The sequence below is a fragment of the Carassius gibelio genome, chromosome B3, assembly GCF_023724105.1.
Source record: "Carassius gibelio isolate Cgi1373 ecotype wild population from Czech Republic chromosome B3, carGib1.2-hapl.c, whole genome shotgun sequence".
Classification (NCBI taxonomy): domain Eukaryota; kingdom Metazoa; phylum Chordata; class Actinopteri; order Cypriniformes; family Cyprinidae; genus Carassius; species Carassius gibelio.
This window is the reverse complement of record NC_068398.1, coordinates 21,969,320-21,986,182: the sequence shown is the minus strand read 5'-3', so window position 1 is coordinate 21,986,182 and position 16,863 is coordinate 21,969,320. Positions and strand designations below refer to the sequence as shown.

Sequence of the window (16,863 nt, the reverse complement as noted above, 5' to 3'; positions counted from 1 at the left end):
TCACTGAACACTTTTACATGGACATGAGTAATCAAATTATTTACCTTATTCTATATAAGACAATATTATGATTAAGGTGTTTACATGAGTTGCTTTTAGAATGTTCCTTTCATGTTCCTGTTTTACATGTTATAGTACATAGATTGATTAATGGCACATGTTTGACACCTCCAAATGATGCCATCCGATGTAGTTCGTCTTCGTTATGGCCAGTTTTGTTACTGTGAATAGGTGTGTACTTGTCTATACTGTACTTCGATAATGTGACTAAAATATGTCTTAATTTGATTTGTGTTTACTTTCGAATGTGACTTTAGGCGGATTAAGGAAATCAGAAATCTCTTGTTTACATGGTAGTTTCTAAGTCAGAGAATTAGTCTTAATCGTGTTAAAATCAGAGTATTGTTGTCTATGTTAAACCTACTGATTATCAATTCATTGCTAAAAACTGGACCTCTCTGCCCCCAGTATCCATCTCACAGTGACTCCTCCCTGGCTACGGGGAGCTCAGAGAGCAGCCTACCGACCACCATGGAAGAAGGGCTCAGTTTCATCGTATCCACCACCCAGCCGCTGCTGGACACACTCCTCAACGATCGCGCCAGCCTCTCCACGGAGACCCTGAGACCCAGTCCTCCAGCCACCCAGAACCTCCAACCTACGAGGGGACACCAGCGCAGCAAGAGCAGCTGTGAAACGGACATCAGTGCAGGAAGAACCCGGCAAGGCTCCGATGAGGATGTAGGGGTGGTACGGTGCGGCTCTAACCAGACGTGTGACAGCCAGCAGCTCTCAGAGACGCAGAGCAGCCTGTCGCTGACGTCGCTGCTTCTGCCGAGCTCTCTAGCGCCCCCGTCTGTCAAAAAGTGCAACAGCACGGGCAGCTTAGACCACGGGACTCTCACAACCCAAGAAAAAGTGTTCATTAGAGAGCCACAGGGTAAAATCACCAGCCCCTGGGAAGAAAGTAGAGAAGCAAGAAGTGAGAGTCAGTCGGAGGCAGCACAAGGAAAAGACGGGGAAAGTACAAGCCAAATAACAATCGTGGGCTCCAGGAGAAATAGATGAAGCTTTACCTAGTGTTAGTATTTCTTCGGCCCACTACTCAATCTCTGTTTTTTTCAGGGAGCAGTTTGACATGTGGCATTCCATCTCAAAGTCTTTCTCTCTATATCTCCCTGTTTTAATTTGTGACCTGTTACCATTTTGTATTTGCTTGTGGTAAACGTCCGACAGGACTGTAGAGAAACTGGACAGAGAGACCTGAGAGCAGTGTGGCCCTTTGGAGCATGACTAGACCGAAGGGGACTGTTCAAACAGTTACCTGAACAATCAGGTCAGGAGACGACATACAGTACAGGCGAAGCTTTCCCTATGCCGGAATGCTGGGAGTTTTCTTAAATGTTAGTAAAAAATACAAAATATTTTTTTTTTTATTAACCTACAAGTATATATATAGAGAGAGAGGAAATGAAAAGGTAAGGAGATACAGTAAAAAAAAAAGAAGAAGAATACAGTAAAAGAGATTGATTCTCTAAAAGAGGGCATATTGTGCTTAATGAATTAATGCAGTTCCATTACAATGAAGATTTTAGGATTTTAACTCATACTGATACACATACACATTCTTTTTAAAGGTTTTTCATTTGTTTGTTATTTAGTTTGTTTGTATTTGTGTTTTACCTCATCGAGGAGACAGAACAATGTTCCACATTCAATCTGAAGCAAAGCATTTGTTTTTGTATTTATTTACTTATTCAGGTTTATTTATTTATTTATTTATTTATTCAGGTTAATTTAAATTATTGTCTATATATTTAATTAAAGGGCAAGTGTAGAAATATGTAATCTCCTACCTTTTGCATTAGGAGATGAAGAAAACATGGACACGAGGACAAAGAACAGGCCTCTGCATGAGCGAGTCTCTTTACAAAGAAGTTCAATGTAACAACTACTGAAGATGTCAATGCTGGAAGAAAGCAGTGTGGTTTTTACTCAGATATTTTTTTATTGATATGCTCTGGATCAAGGAATAAGTGACGCACATTGTTGTGGTCACCGTTCTCCTCCCCACGTCCCAAGAACGTTTCTCTATGTGACTTTATTCCCTGCAAGTGGCTTCCATTTTTATAATTTTGATTAGGTGGAGGGGACTTTTTGTACGCTCCGGTAAAAAGAACCAAGCAAACAAAACAAAAAAATATATATATTAAAAAGGAAGAAAAATAAATAAATAAAAACCATCCTAAGGATTTTTGACTGTGGATTACATGAACTCCTGGATGTTGAATACAGCCAGACACAAAGGATGACGAACAGGCGATGGGATTTAAACGCTTCTTCAAGAACCCAGGAGCCTCTGCTTTATTTTGGTCCTTGGATGGCATGCCAGATGAGGAAAACACAAAGACGGTGATATTTAGCTTTCATTTTTGACAAAATTAGGTTGATTGGATTTGCAACTGAATCAATTATTTATACATGCATTTTCTTTAGCATGGTTACTGGACTGCGGTAGGACACCTCTGATTTATTATCCCTCCTCTTTGAAAAAAAAAATGCACTCGTTTGCTCTTTATTTCATTTAGCTTAGACTTGGTCACTGTATTCATGTGCAAATGGAGCAACTCTAGGAATGACCCTCCAAATATCTCCAAATATCTTAGTTTAGCCTGCAGTAGTGTTTAGCACCCCTAATGTTTTTTGTTTGTTTTTAGAATATCCAGGTGAGTATCACATTTAGACTTGACCTGTTGATGAACTTTGACTTGACCTTGTCGTTTGATTGGTAGTGACTGTCCATCCATGACGTCTGGGTCTCTGTACATTACGTCAGTTGTGTTGTGGTTTAGTCAGGACCTTAGTGTGGGATTGTCCTTTAATTCATGGAGCCAGTCTTTTGAAATGAGAAACAGCTAAGTATTAAAGTTAAATCAGCAGAACACAATAACAAAGGGCTTACTTGGTTTCCAAGGTGTTCTTGGATCTCACCAGACAACTTTTGCTAATAGTGCGCAAGACTTCACAGGATAGTCTGACACTACAGCAATAAAGAGTAGCTTTGTGTGCCCCAAATATACATAATGATGTCAACGTCTTTTTTTTCCCTTTTCAAGTAGATTATTAACCCTTGTTTACTAAGTAACAAAACCTGCATGATGTGAGGGCTGAACACATTACATTGAGAATGGATGGGCTGCCAATGGTTCAGATGAACAAATGAAGTCATTTCGAACTCAGGGCCTTGGAAAATACCACTACTGAACGCGCTGTTTCCTCAGGGAGACAGATGGCTGGAAAAAGGAGGACTGTATGTTAAATGTTAATGTTCATTTGATTTGACTTTGCATTTAATGCTCTAATAAGCTTGCGTCAGTGCATCGCCATTATAGCAGGATACGAGTGGAAGCCAGTTTTAGGAAAGTAACAGGTTAACTGAAAGCTAAGTCATAGCCATCTCTGTATAGTTTGGAAGTGTGTGTAGCTTTAAGAAAAACCTGACAATGCATTTAAGGACGGATGCATATATTACGTGTATGTATGTCTGGAGTGATGGGTGAGATTTTATACAAACTCGATGTGTCTTGTCAGTGGGTTGAACATCAGATTGCATGTGTGCTACAACCATTGACAAAGATACATGCATTTTAGAGTGGTCCAGGCTTTAGGTTTTATTTTATTTTTTTCCCTCACCCTGAGTTCTTCCTGAAACTATTAATGTAAAGTTAATTCACTTTTTGATTTATTGATGAGACAACATTTCCCATGAGACAGCTGTGGTCACGTGCAATTTGGGTTTGTACTAGCTTAGTCCTCTAGCTCAGATGGACAGTTCTGGTCCTCGAATCAGATTGGCTGTGCAGCGCTCAATGAGTGCTGATTATATCGCCTTTAGGACTACATTTTCACTGTTGGAATTACTCCGATTGTCCATGTGTGTGAGAGCGATATGGAGTAAGAAGTGGGATGGGTTTGTTTTGTGCGAGCAGGGAGCGAAAAAAAAAAAAAAAAAAAAAAAAAAACAGGCTTGATTGCAGTGCTCTTTGCAGTCATTCATTTCTGTTCACATTCAATCTTCTGTTGTATGTACTGTATGTTGGTGGGCAACACACAATGCTTGATGACTGGGCTTTTCTTGGAAGTATTTTATACTCTAAAAAATATGTATATATTATAAAAAAAAAAAAAAAAAAAAAAAGATTTTAAAGGGATAGTCCAGCCAAAAATGAAATTTCTGTCTTCTCATTTTAAATCTGTATGACATGCTTTCTTCTGTGAAATGCAAAGGAAGATATTTTGGAAAATATTTATTTCATTGTCCATACAATGAAACTCGGTGGGGTTTCATGTTGACTCTGGAAATAAAAATCCCATTGATTATCTCCATAGGGAAGGTTGATTTTTAATGATAATAAAAACAGACAAGCCTACTGTGATCTGCGAGTTTGATCACAGTTTTGTTGAAGTGGTATTTCGACTGATTTGTTTCATATTCCTGCTTAATAGCATAATTTGTGAGGAAAAGATATTTAGACATTAAATACTGTGAATAATAAATATGTGTATATTTTAATTCTGTCATGTCTTTCACAATGCATTATGGGATTGTAGTTCTTTTCCTCTCTAAAGTCGTTACACCTTTGTCTTTTTGTCCGATTTCCGTTTTTTTATAACGTTTGTCATGTTGTGATTTAACTCGTAGATGTTTGGTTTAGTTCTTGGCTTTTAACTCATTACTGGAGATGTTTTAAAAATCTCTTTTGAAAAATGAATGGGAAAAATACTTTCCCAACTTTGGGCAATCACTCCTGCACTCGACTGGCTTTTAAATGATCTTGTGTTGTGAATGATGACAGACTTCTCATTTAATGGTCAACTATACCTTTAATTCCTTGTGCTGATATTCAGTGCAGCATGCTTATGTGATATTGCTTCATTTGGAAATTCAGAAGTAAAATTCATTGGCTTGCCCCTCTAAAAGAAGCAATAATTTCCATGTAGCATGAACCTTGGGAAAATGAAGATGTGTTGGGAAAAGACAGGAGAGGATCTGACAGTAGACACGCTAGTCGTGCTTTGGCATGCTTGCGTGGTCGCTCAAAAAGCTCTGAAGCGGAAACTCAAGGGAGAAGTGTTGCTTCTCCACACCTAAACCATCTCTCCCCTCCAGCTATCTGTCCTTTAAATGTCAGCTGCTCTGCTGTCCCATGTCCTGACCGCTCTCTCGTAGGGCCGTGGTGTCGCCCGCCTCGGGAATCTTAGGATGCGGGCTGTCACACCACTGTACAAATCAAGTCAAAATATTTCATCACGTGAAATGAAGGGGTGATCTTTGGCTGAGCAGTAAATTGCCTTCTGAAAGGGTAGCGTTTCTGTAGCTGCAGTTTTTGTCTTTTACATTGGTGCCTGGGAAGTTCTGGAGGTCATATGCTTTATATTTGACTCATATTCACTCTTATCTAATCATTACAGCTTCGGAGAGTGTCGGTTAGATGCATGGAGAACCTCTGACATCAGTGTTTTATCTAGAGGTTGAGTAATTACTCCCCCCGTCTCACTGAAGAAAAAAAAAGTGCTAATCGCTACAGAAGTCATACGGGTAAAATAAAGGTGATGCTCCCACTTAATGACAAAAAAATATCTTCCATAATGACCAGGGCACCTCTAAGAGGACAAAGAGATGGATACGCTTGTGGCGTATTGCATGGCCTTGAATGTGTCATTATCCGTACCTTTCCGTTTCTGAAATGAAAAGAAAGGAAAATTAAATGGTTAAAGTTACTTCTAGGTGTTGTAATTTTGGACTAAATTGCAGCTTGTCTCAAATCTCAAGTGTAGCTCTGAGTAGGTGTGTTTGATTCTCTCTCTCTCTCTCGCTCTCGCTCTCGCTCTCTCTCATTTGGTTTGTTTGGCAATCACTAAATCAAGGCACTAGCTCTCCATCATCACAGAGCACAGCACTTCACATACCTGAAATATGATAGCCTACATACACACAAACAACAGTTTCATCAAGGTGACACACAGCAAATCGCTCCTGACATCCTGCGTGGATTTGGTTATTTAAGCCCCACCACATTTAATGCTGATAAAGGGGAAAAAAGAAGAGCAAAAGAGATAAGACAAAATCGCCATAAGCATCCTGTGACAACAGGAACAAAGGCTGAGAGTTATCTGATGTGCCTGTCAATCTGGCCCATTAGAAGCAATGCTGATACCTTCAGTACACTCTACAGCTGTGCCTCTCAACTGGTGGCCTGCAGCATCTTGGTAGAAGGCAGTTGACGTTGATAGCCTTGAGCATAAAACCCTGGAATTGTAACCAAGATTGTCAGTTTTCTATGCCAATTTTAACATATTATTGAACTTATGCCATATCTGCAAAAAGTCAACTTTGTCAGTGTTTAGGGCAAAATTACATATTGATTTAATGTAATCTTTAATATTAGACTGTTCTGTAGGGAGCCATGTGTTAAAAAGTGAAGTGAGAGAAGACAGACTGCTGGTACTTGTTCTGTTGTGTGCAGACAGTATTTTGGGTCAGTTTATATTAGTAATAGACGAATTTAAAGTTTTGTTTTGTTTTATTCTCATCAGGCACAAGAAATGTTCGAACTGATGTTGTGAAGCTTTCCCAGTTGAGGTTATATTACTATGCAGGATTTTGCATATAACATGAATTTGCTTGCTTGCAAGTCCTTTCCTAGTCCTGAATCATACATTTATGTAAAAAAAAAAGTAGTGGTAAAATACATTAATATACATGTTTCTGAGAGCTTTACTAATGTGAGTTCAGCCTCAGTTCATTGAATTCACTGGTTGACTTTGCCCGTTATGTGTATGCTTATGCATGTTTAATAGACAGCTGATGGCAATGATAATTCATTCATTGTCTCAGCGATTATGGATATCCATTTGATCCTGATTTAAAAATACAAAATGTTAGGAAAAAAAAAAACTGTAGAAACTTTAGGAATTGTAAAACAAATGTCATATCCTGAATCGAGACAGCAGGTGTTTGGGTTGAAATCCTAGCCCCAGAACCCTATTTGGAAACAAGAGAGATCTTTTTGGTGGGCCCGAGACTGATGATGATTCTTATTTGCAATGACGGCATCATAATTTCTTGTTTGGGTGCGGCAGGCCTGCTACTGTCTGGGCTTGTCTGCGAGCACTACGACAGGCTTATGAAGTGTCAAATCTTAGTTATTAAGTTTGCCCAGGCTCACCTTGCCTGTGATTGAATTATGGCCCAATAGCAGGCATCTAAATTAGGGGATCACTAAAATGTGCAGTTTATTGTTTCAGTGTTCATTTCAACAATCAACAATTGAAATGAAAAATCCTTCAAACAGTGCACTGAAGATTTCACTAGACTTAGTTGCTGCTTATGTTAATGTTATGTTATGTTATGTTGTTATGTTATGTTATGTTATGTTATGTTGTTATGTTATGTTATGTTATGTTATGTTATGTTATGTTATGTTATGTTATGCTAGTATGTTGCTGTTTTGGTTCAGACAGGAAAAAATGGGATCTTTAATTCTGATCTGATTAAAAGTCAGGTTTTTTTTCTTCTTATGGCTGCCTTGTAAGTCTTTGTTCAAAAATTCATTTGAATAGACATTAAAACCTTTCCCGTGAAAATTTAGTGAAATATTAGGAAAAAGTTTTGAAAGAAATGCAGTAGTTGCTTGATCTTTTATGTAAACATATTTACAGTACATAATTTTTTTTTCTTCCTCAGACTAAACGGAGCAATGTAAACAATATATTTCAGAGCATGAGTATTTATTTATAAGTTATAAGTTTTCGTTAGTTCACAGATGTCTGCTGGGTGTATTGCACAAGCTCATTGAGAGAACTAACAATGTTTATTTCCAGAATGTTATTTCTGTTTATTTATTTATGCTGCATTGACATTAATTAGGTGAGTGTCTATATCCTCCAGGCACATTTTGCTAATTTTCATGTCTTTTCATGCACTTAATTATTTACAGGTATAATGTAATTCATACATTTCAAAGTCGTCATTAGTCGTGCATTTTTGTTATTTATATCAATGAACACAATCTTGTTTTTATCAAGCAAAACATGTGGAATTCTGACTGTAAGCTTGAGGCTCCATTTCCAGAACTTAATTTCATTTTGCAGGAACAGATTGAGCATGATGCTATGATAAAAAAAAAAAAAAAAAAAAAAAAAAAAAAAAACCTGCAGTCCAAAACATTCTTGCTAAATGACTGCACCAAGTGCTCTGTGGAAATCCAAATATGCTTTAGCATTGTAGGGAACAATACATTATATATACAGGGCTCTCAGTGAATTTGCTGAGGCATGAATTCTTAACTTCAGCTTTCTGCTTGGAACAAGGTAAAACATTTTCCACTTAAATGTTACAAGATCTTATTTTAAAGCCAAGGTCTTAGAAAGCACAGACTCTGTTTGGCCGTTGGTTATTATCAGTGTTAAGGACCATGAAAGGACCAAGCTGCAAGCCAATCATTGGAAGTTGACCTAAAGAACTAAAAGATGGTGGCTGCTGTCACACTCCATTGGACTTTTGTTGTATTTTCATTCCATGTGGATTCTGTGTGACCACGTTTTCCCTCATGTATGATTATTGTCATTTGGTTCAGGTGTGCCATTAATTACCCTCATCAGCCCTCCTATTTAAATGGGTCATATGATGCTTTTTAAAGATCATTATTTTGTGTATTTGGTGTAACTGAATATGTTGACATGCTTTAATATTCTTAAAATCATTATTTTTCAAATACTGTACATTATCATAGGTCCCGCCTCTCTCAAATGCATATTTTCCCTCCTTCTGAAAAGCGCAGTCTGCTCTGATTGGCCAACTGGCCCAGTGCATTGTGATTGGCTGAACACCGCTTGCACTCGTCGGAAATGTAAAGCCCCTTTCCATAATCACGAGCTTCATCTTTCAAAATAAATGTAAAGACAGTTAATAATGTCCTTAGTTTTACCGTCAGTTCAAGCCTGAAAGAGGAACAGAGTCGCGTGACAGACACAGTGATGAAGTTCGGATGTGTTTTCAGTACACAAGACACGGACGGTTAAGACAGCTGACTCCACTGTGTGACCCCGTGTCTCTCTCTCTCTCTCTCTCTCTCTCTCTCTCTCTTTCTCTCTCACACACAAACACACATTTTAACAATTTATTTAAGTCCACTTAAAAGAAGTAACAAGGACATAAATATTATAGATGCAGTTAAATACATTTACAAGATCATGGACCCGTGGGATACGGCTGGTATTTTACAATATTAAGCATAACACTTAGTTGTTATGGGTATAAATAACAGCGTCTCCTCCATATATGACGGCTGCCTATGATAGCAGACAGTGCACAATAATTTGCCAAGCGTTTGCAAAGTTGTTGAAACCCTCTTACAACCAACCTATGCGTGTGTCCTAAGCTGCCAAATATAAAAACAAGTAATCGGCCTCAATAACCTATTTATTAAGTGGTATTTAGGAGTGATTGATAATTAATGATTTTAGTCATGAAAGCTTCCTCCATACTAGAGTCAAAGGTGCATGCAACCTCCAAAACAAACATCTATCTACACTCCTCAATCATCTGGTGTATTAGCAGACAAATGAGATGAGAATATTTCAGAATTACTGTTAAATTACTGAAACATGGATGCATTTACACAAGAATGTTGTAATGAAAGACCTTGTAACACTCCAAAGAGAAAGGAAACATTGAAATCACATCATATGACCCCTTTAAGTTGTGTTCTACTTCATCCCTTTGTGCGCCTCCCTGTTTTGTCCTGGTTTTATCCTTGCGGATTTATTAAATACAGTTTGCTCATCATCTTCCTTGTGTGTTTCATTCCACCGTAGCATGACAGCTGCACAGTAATCTGCATCATATTGTTTCTGGCGCAAATTAGTTTTTTATTAATATCTCAGTGTAGGTGACATGATCGGTCTTGAAAAGGTAAATGTAGACTATAAAATACACCCAAATTTACATAAGCAAATTGAAAACAGTAAAGAGTGTATCAGCATTTATGTGTTTATTTTCATCCAAACTAATCGATTGTTTTAAATTAATCAGACTCTACAATGTTATGTGAAACAGAACAGGATTTGAGTACGTTTCTTTATTCCCCATTGCAGACATTAAAAAACGTTTGATGAAGAGTTTGACGATTTTTAAGCAGGAAAGCAAACTAATTTAAAACAGCTGTGCCACTACTAAAATTAAAAATGTTATTAACTTAGTTGTGTCGCTGCTTTTATAGATGCTTCTCCTCAACCCTGTTGATTAAAGGCCTACAGTCCCAAAATAAAATTGTTCACTGCTAATTGGCTTCTAATGTCATGACGCAATCACATCAATATTGTCCCGCGCGGCTGCATTCATGATTAGATTTGATTTTCAATTCAGCGCAATGGACTAAAAGGCCGTTCATTTGTCTAGTTGAATGTTATGTCATGGTTTAACAGGAAGCATGGTCCTTGCTTAGCAAGTAAAGCCTCTACTGTCCCTCTTCATCTTTCTTCTGCTTCATTTAAGTGGCCGTTTGTTTGCGTTCACGCAGTATATTAACTCGATAAAAAACCTCATCCGTTGTTCTATTAGAATGTGAGGTGCTAATATTGGAAAGAGATTACTCAAAGACTGTTTTGCCCGGGTTGACATTAATACAGTGTTGCAGATAGGCACTGAGAGACAAAAAATCACTAGCAATTTATTCCTGATGTGTCATGTGCTCTATAGCAATTATGATGCTGGCCTATTGTGTGAAGAATAAAGGAGATGCAAAGATAGCATTTGCTGTTTTTCATCAACCCCGTGCACAGCTCCTGATCTGTCACAACAAAATGCTCTCTCTCACCCATTGCTCTCCATATCTGTCTATCTCGCTTTCTTCCATCCTTGTAAACGTTGAGATGCACGTGCTTGGGCATGCCTCTAGAAAATTCGACTTGTGCATGGTGCGCGACTGCAAGTTCACACAAGGTAACGGCTCTTGGGACTGTATTGCATATTTATCATGGCAATTAGGAGACTTGTGCACTAAAGGCCATTAAAAAACGAAAGTGCCCCTGCGCATTGATGCGGTCTGTGCTCGCCGCTCGTTCTCAAAGCCGATTATCAGTGGCTGTGGCTTTTGTGTGTATACGAGAGATGCTCAAACTCTCCATTACAGCCACCATCTCGGCACTATACGGCCCCAACAAGGGCTCTGCCACTCCCTTTCACTGTACCACTCTGCTTTCATAGAAAATAGCAGCTCGCCGAGAGAGAAATAAAGAGAGAGCGTTCTGAAATCTGTGGAAAGGGTTCAACAGGTGCATATGCACCAGCCCACAGACATCTATAAACCAAGGTTGAAAATAGTCCTTGTTTGTCTGGGTGACATATGTTGTATAGCCCCGGGCTCCAGGAAGCCGGTCCGAAGCCAGCACCTCCAGCACAGGAAGTTACTATAGTGCACGTTACTATGATTCTCTTAGTCATTCATGAAGAGAGGAACCAAAACGTCTGGCTGTGAAATCTCTATACAGCTACAAATCAGAAACAAATTGCTGAATGCTATGCAAGAGGAGATGTGGCACTTGTTTGGAGGCCCAGAAGGATGGGTGGATGGGTAGACTCTGGGCCCCTGCTCCACATTCACAATCGCATGGTCCCAGCCGTGCATGAATGAATGAATAGATGCATTAGCATCTCCTCACATCAGTCCTCTGATGTCTCCCACACTTTGATGTTTTGAAAAGATGGACAGAAAGAAGGGGGGAAGGAGAAAGAGATGGCAGAGGATGAGAGAGCTGGATGAAAGCCAACGGTGAAGGAAGAGAGAGGAAGATGGATCATTTGGGATTTCCACAATTGTCTTTGCATTGGTTTTATGTTGCATCGTCTATGAAATTAATCATGGCATAGAAAATGGAAGCAGGGAACAGCTCTTTTGGACTGTTTTCTGTAATGGTCCACGAAGATGATCTGGGATTTAAACATGGCCAAGTATGTGACTCCCCACTTCTGAATAACAATGGGTTTAAATACTTCAGATTTTTTTCAGTGGATTCTTTATCTGTTCAACAAAACTAAGTCTAAATTATTTATTCACTCACTGATTCATTGGCATTGGTTCTCGATTTTGGCCACCTACATTTCAGTCTGTTTCTCACCCAAATCAGTCATACTGCATTGCACATGAGCTGTATGGACCACTTTTATGGTGCTTTTTAGGCACTTTTACTTTGAAGCTTGAAAGCTCTAGTCACCATTTATTGTAATCGCATGGATTTTTTTCTTTGGATCTTTTTTGTGTGTTGCTCAGAATAAAGAAAGTTATACAGTTGACCATTATATATGGTTTCTTTAAAGCCCATGATTTTGGAATAACAAGTACATAGGGTGTTGTGTTTTTTAATTTTTTTATTTTTTTGACCGTTTATTTGAGCGGCAGCAGAGAGAGATGAATGGTATCATTATCAGTTGTTTGAACTGTAAAAAGCACAGCCTTATGTCATGTTTCCACATTTGTTAACATAAAAAGCCCTTTATTTCAGCAGTCTGATGCAGCGATTGGGTCATTAGAGATCCACTGGGAGATCTGAGAAAGAGACTTGGTAGCACATAAAGACCACTACCTTCTTCACGGTGTGTTAACACAGCAGCCGATGTAGAGGCAAATCGAATGGATCTCAGACGGTGTGAGCTGGATGAGAGTGGGGAATAGGTCTACAGTAGATGGGTTTGAGCATCACAGAAACCAATACCTCAGAGGATGAGAGCTCTTCGGAGGAAAGGAGAGATGGAATTGGAAATGAAATATTTTAAGCGTATTATGGTTGTGTGATCCCATGTCTTATGGGTCTGTGGAATAGAAAATCTAGAAGGTGTCTTGTATTTGTAAAGCGTGTAGTGTTTAAAGATTGAGAGCGCAGAATATAATGGAAGATATAAATTTGTTCAGGATCATTTGAGGACAAGGGTGTTACGCTATCTAAGGGTGCTTAAACTTTACAAATGATTACGAGTGGGAGGTACTTCCTATGAGCAAGCCCAATCAGCAGAGCTGTCACTCGGAGTCACTGGGGGTGTGGCATTACTCCTCTGATTTGATCAAGCTGAGTGGCTGTTTATATGAAAGACTTTATGAATATATATATAAATATATATATATATATATATATTGATATATGTATACATAACACTTTATTTTTGCTTTCTTTGTACTATATTGTCAAAATGGATGATTGCTTTATTTTGTTGATTCTGTTCATATGAAAACCAAACAAAACGTTGTGCAATAATGAACAATGAAGAAAAAAAGTACCTTGTAATTTAGTGTATATATTCAGCCTGGTGGCAATAAAGAGGTGTGACTTCTAAAAAGATTTGACTGAGAACGGAGACTGAGGTGTCCTCTCTCACCTTTGTACATTCACCACCGGTACTGCTTAAGTTTTCATTGTAAAATGTATTGTATGAAATAAAATTTAAGATATTGCGACTTTATGAAAAACACTGGGTCATGTATTATTATTTGAATGAATTTAGGTTGTTTGAATTTGATGTTTCTCAGATCATGATGGTGTTTTAGTTCTCTCGTTGACAAGTTATAGTTAATTTCCTTTTTCGAATAGAATCTCAAGGCCTCATTAATTCACAATGACCCTGTTTTGCTTTGCCTGTCGAAATACAGGCAGCAGTTTGTGTTTTTGGTGATTTCTCCCTCCTTTTTTTGGTGGGTTTTGAATCTATTTTCTGTCACAGATGTTTGTTTGAGTGCATGCCAGATCTACTCCTACAATATTTGCTCAAAGCTAAATTGCTGAACACCCCTTTTACCCATCAACCCATCAAGAGTGTCTCAGAAGTAAAAGAGCATATCAGACACACTCGACTTCCCACTGTCTTTTAATAACTCAGATTAAAGGACTGTTATTGACAGACTGATGTCAAATTTCAAGGGTCAAAGCAAGCAACAGAGAGTCTTCTGCTTTCTAAATCACACTGAGTTGTCTTTAATTAAATGTTAACAAGGATGATATTGCTTTTTGCTTGTGCTTGAAGCCTGATTTTGGTCTTAATGGCTTTGAAACTGTATGTTATTCAGAAGCATGTGTTTATAAAATAAATAAAAAAATGTCAGGGATCAATGTGCTGGTTTTAGGCAAAAATATTTAATCATCCAAAAACATTTTAAAGGAACAGCGGGTGCAGTGATATTACACAGTGCCTGGCAATAGTCCCAGCTAGTTTGTGTAGTTGCTGGGGACTACTTTCTGCGTAATATTACTGCGTCTGCTGCACCAATGGTATGGCAGCAAAGTTCCTTGATTATTACATCGGAATGAGAGTATCAGAACTTTTCATTCAATTAGAACATGATGTAACTACAGAAGAGTCACGTTTTAAATAGGAAAAATATCTAAACTCATTTTTGAGTGAGATGGTAATGGTCTAATCAGATTCAATGATCTATGCTAAGCTAAGCTAAAAGTGCTACCGTCAGACCCTGAGATCGGCTGAATGGATTTGAAAACAGTAAAACACAACTGTTTAACTCTAGTGGAGTTGGAAAATGAGCTGATTTTCAAAAATAGTGGAGCGTTCCTTTAAGGTTCAATATTGGGAAACGGGTTTATTTTTTATGGTATATAAATTTTTTGTGTACAAAACTGCATGTGTACTTGCATGAACTTTTCTTAACGTCTTAACGCTCTAATGCACTACAGGACTTTCCCAGGCAAACAGTAAGTAAAAGTCAATCGCTTTGCTCCTTTAAATCAGTCGGCTCCTTTAAATCAGTCGGCACAAACGATGAAATGTCACAGCAATGACCAGTGGCACCACTAACACCAAAGTCAATATTTGACTCCCAGGGGACACAAATACTGCTAAAGTTTATACCCCGAATCCGCTTCAAGTCACTTCGGATAAAAGCATCTGCTAAATGAATAAATGTAAATGAAATCTGCTTTATCCACATGAGCTGAAATTATGTAAACAAGGCTTCAGATGCCTTCTCTGTCATGTAATTGTGTAGTATACACATTTTAGCATCCAGAATAAATCAAATAAACACAAATGAGAACTTGCATACTCTACCCACGGTCATGTTTCGTATCTCTGCCTCGTTTTAGCAGCTAATGATTGTCCCCTGAGGGCTAATGCTTCAAAGATTTCATGGAGCTTTATGTAAATGTACTCCATACAACCACAAGGAGGAATGTCAGAATGACAAGAAGGATCATTTACATGCCACGTGAGATTTCATAAATGCATTTTTTTTTTTTCAGAGTACATGTGGTGGTGGACAACATGTCAAGACTATGTAATTTTGTAGTTGGATATCTGTGAGTGTGCCATTGAGGTAATCAAGGAACTGATAACAGTATAGCTGCCTGAAGCACACCCTGCCTCATTCTCCAATATGAGTGTCTTTGTAATTGATACTGCCAATTACTTTCATCTGCACTGGTGGGAAATGAGACTTTATAGTTATAGTTATAGTATAGTTTAAGGGTAGGGCTGCAGGCTTGTGTTTTTCTGGTCCTTTAATTCCTTTTTCTTTTCCTTTTTCTTTCCATTGTAGTTGTTTTCGCTTTGATTTGTTCCCTGACATGCCTCTTACATGTAATACGTTTGTCAGAGCTGTAGCTCTCTTGCGGGTCTCACACCAGGAAGAAATAAGTTATTTATAGTTTCTTTTCTCTTCTGTTTTGTTGTGGCTGGCCAGAAAAAACTCATCTACTTCAAGTGGCGACCAAATAGATAACTCATACCGTCCAAATGTCTACAAAACCTGCTTAAAATCTAAAGTTGACGTTTAAAAATGTATATTTTTTTATTTATTTTAAATATTAAACATCTGAATATTAATTTTGCTTTAGAATGATACTGAAGTTTACATTTTGAACAAGTTAATGTTAAATGAAATTTACTATTTACTTATTAGCATAACGGGTTTAATAGGAGAATTTAAGCTTATGTATAAACAACCGCAGATGTATGATCAATCATCCTAACACTTTAAATAAGCACTATACAGATATTGTATTAGGCTGTATCTCTAAGGCAATGAATTTACACCAGAATTGCATACATTTTTTGTTTGGATGCATAATTTAGTTTTCTGTCCTCATTATACAGTACATGGGTGCATGGTAAGTTGCATTTCATTGATTGCTTTAGTAATACTGAGAACCACTGCTTTAGTTGATTCAAATATTGTTTGCTTAAAGTGATGAGAAAGGTTAATTATTTGCACTGCAGTCTAATTCTGACTGAATGGGAATGCACATAATTACTTCTGAGCTAGATTACTTTCTTTTTTCTGGCAAACATACACATTCAGGCACACTGTCTGTAATATCAGTATGGGCTGCAGGTGTGTGATTCCTGTGCAATGTCACAGTGTTAAATCCATAAGCCCTGATCAGTGTGAAGTCTTTTGATTCAGCGCAGCGGTGCTCCATTTTGCCCCAAACAGAAACATCTGATCCCTCTTTCTGCTGGAATGACACATGGACCTGCAGCCAGATCATCTGTCTGTCTGTGTGGATCAGATCTTTTCCAGCTGGAACGTCATTCTTTTTTATTTTAATTTGAGATCTGCAAATCTAAATTCTCGACTCGGTGCACCATTAGTTTTCTTGTGTTTTCTCCCCCAGCCTTTATCATCTGCTTGACTCTGGCTTTCCAGGATTCTCGGTCCTCTAAGGTAATGTGTGTTGATTGGAGGATCTCCAGCATATTGAAATGTGATTGGTGTAGCATAGCGAGATGACACTCATCTGCCAAGTGCAGATGAGTGTCATTACAGCTTTATGATAAGAGCCAAGCGTACACACAAGTGC

General features: G+C 38.2%; 1 protein-coding gene across 1 annotated transcript in view; it reads left to right on the top strand.

Moving 5' to 3' along the window:
• cacna1ia (calcium voltage-gated channel subunit alpha1 Ia) overlaps positions 1-13,523 on the top strand; it is a 185,050-nt gene extending 171,527 nt beyond the window's left edge. Inside the window, exon 40 of the mRNA XM_052550671.1 lies at positions 469-13,523. Coding sequence (XP_052406631.1) covers positions 469-1,068 — 600 coding nt within the window. The 3' untranslated portion in view covers positions 1,069-13,523. The remainder of the gene's footprint in view (positions 1-468) is intronic.
• Positions 13,524-16,863: the final 3,340 nt, after the last annotated feature.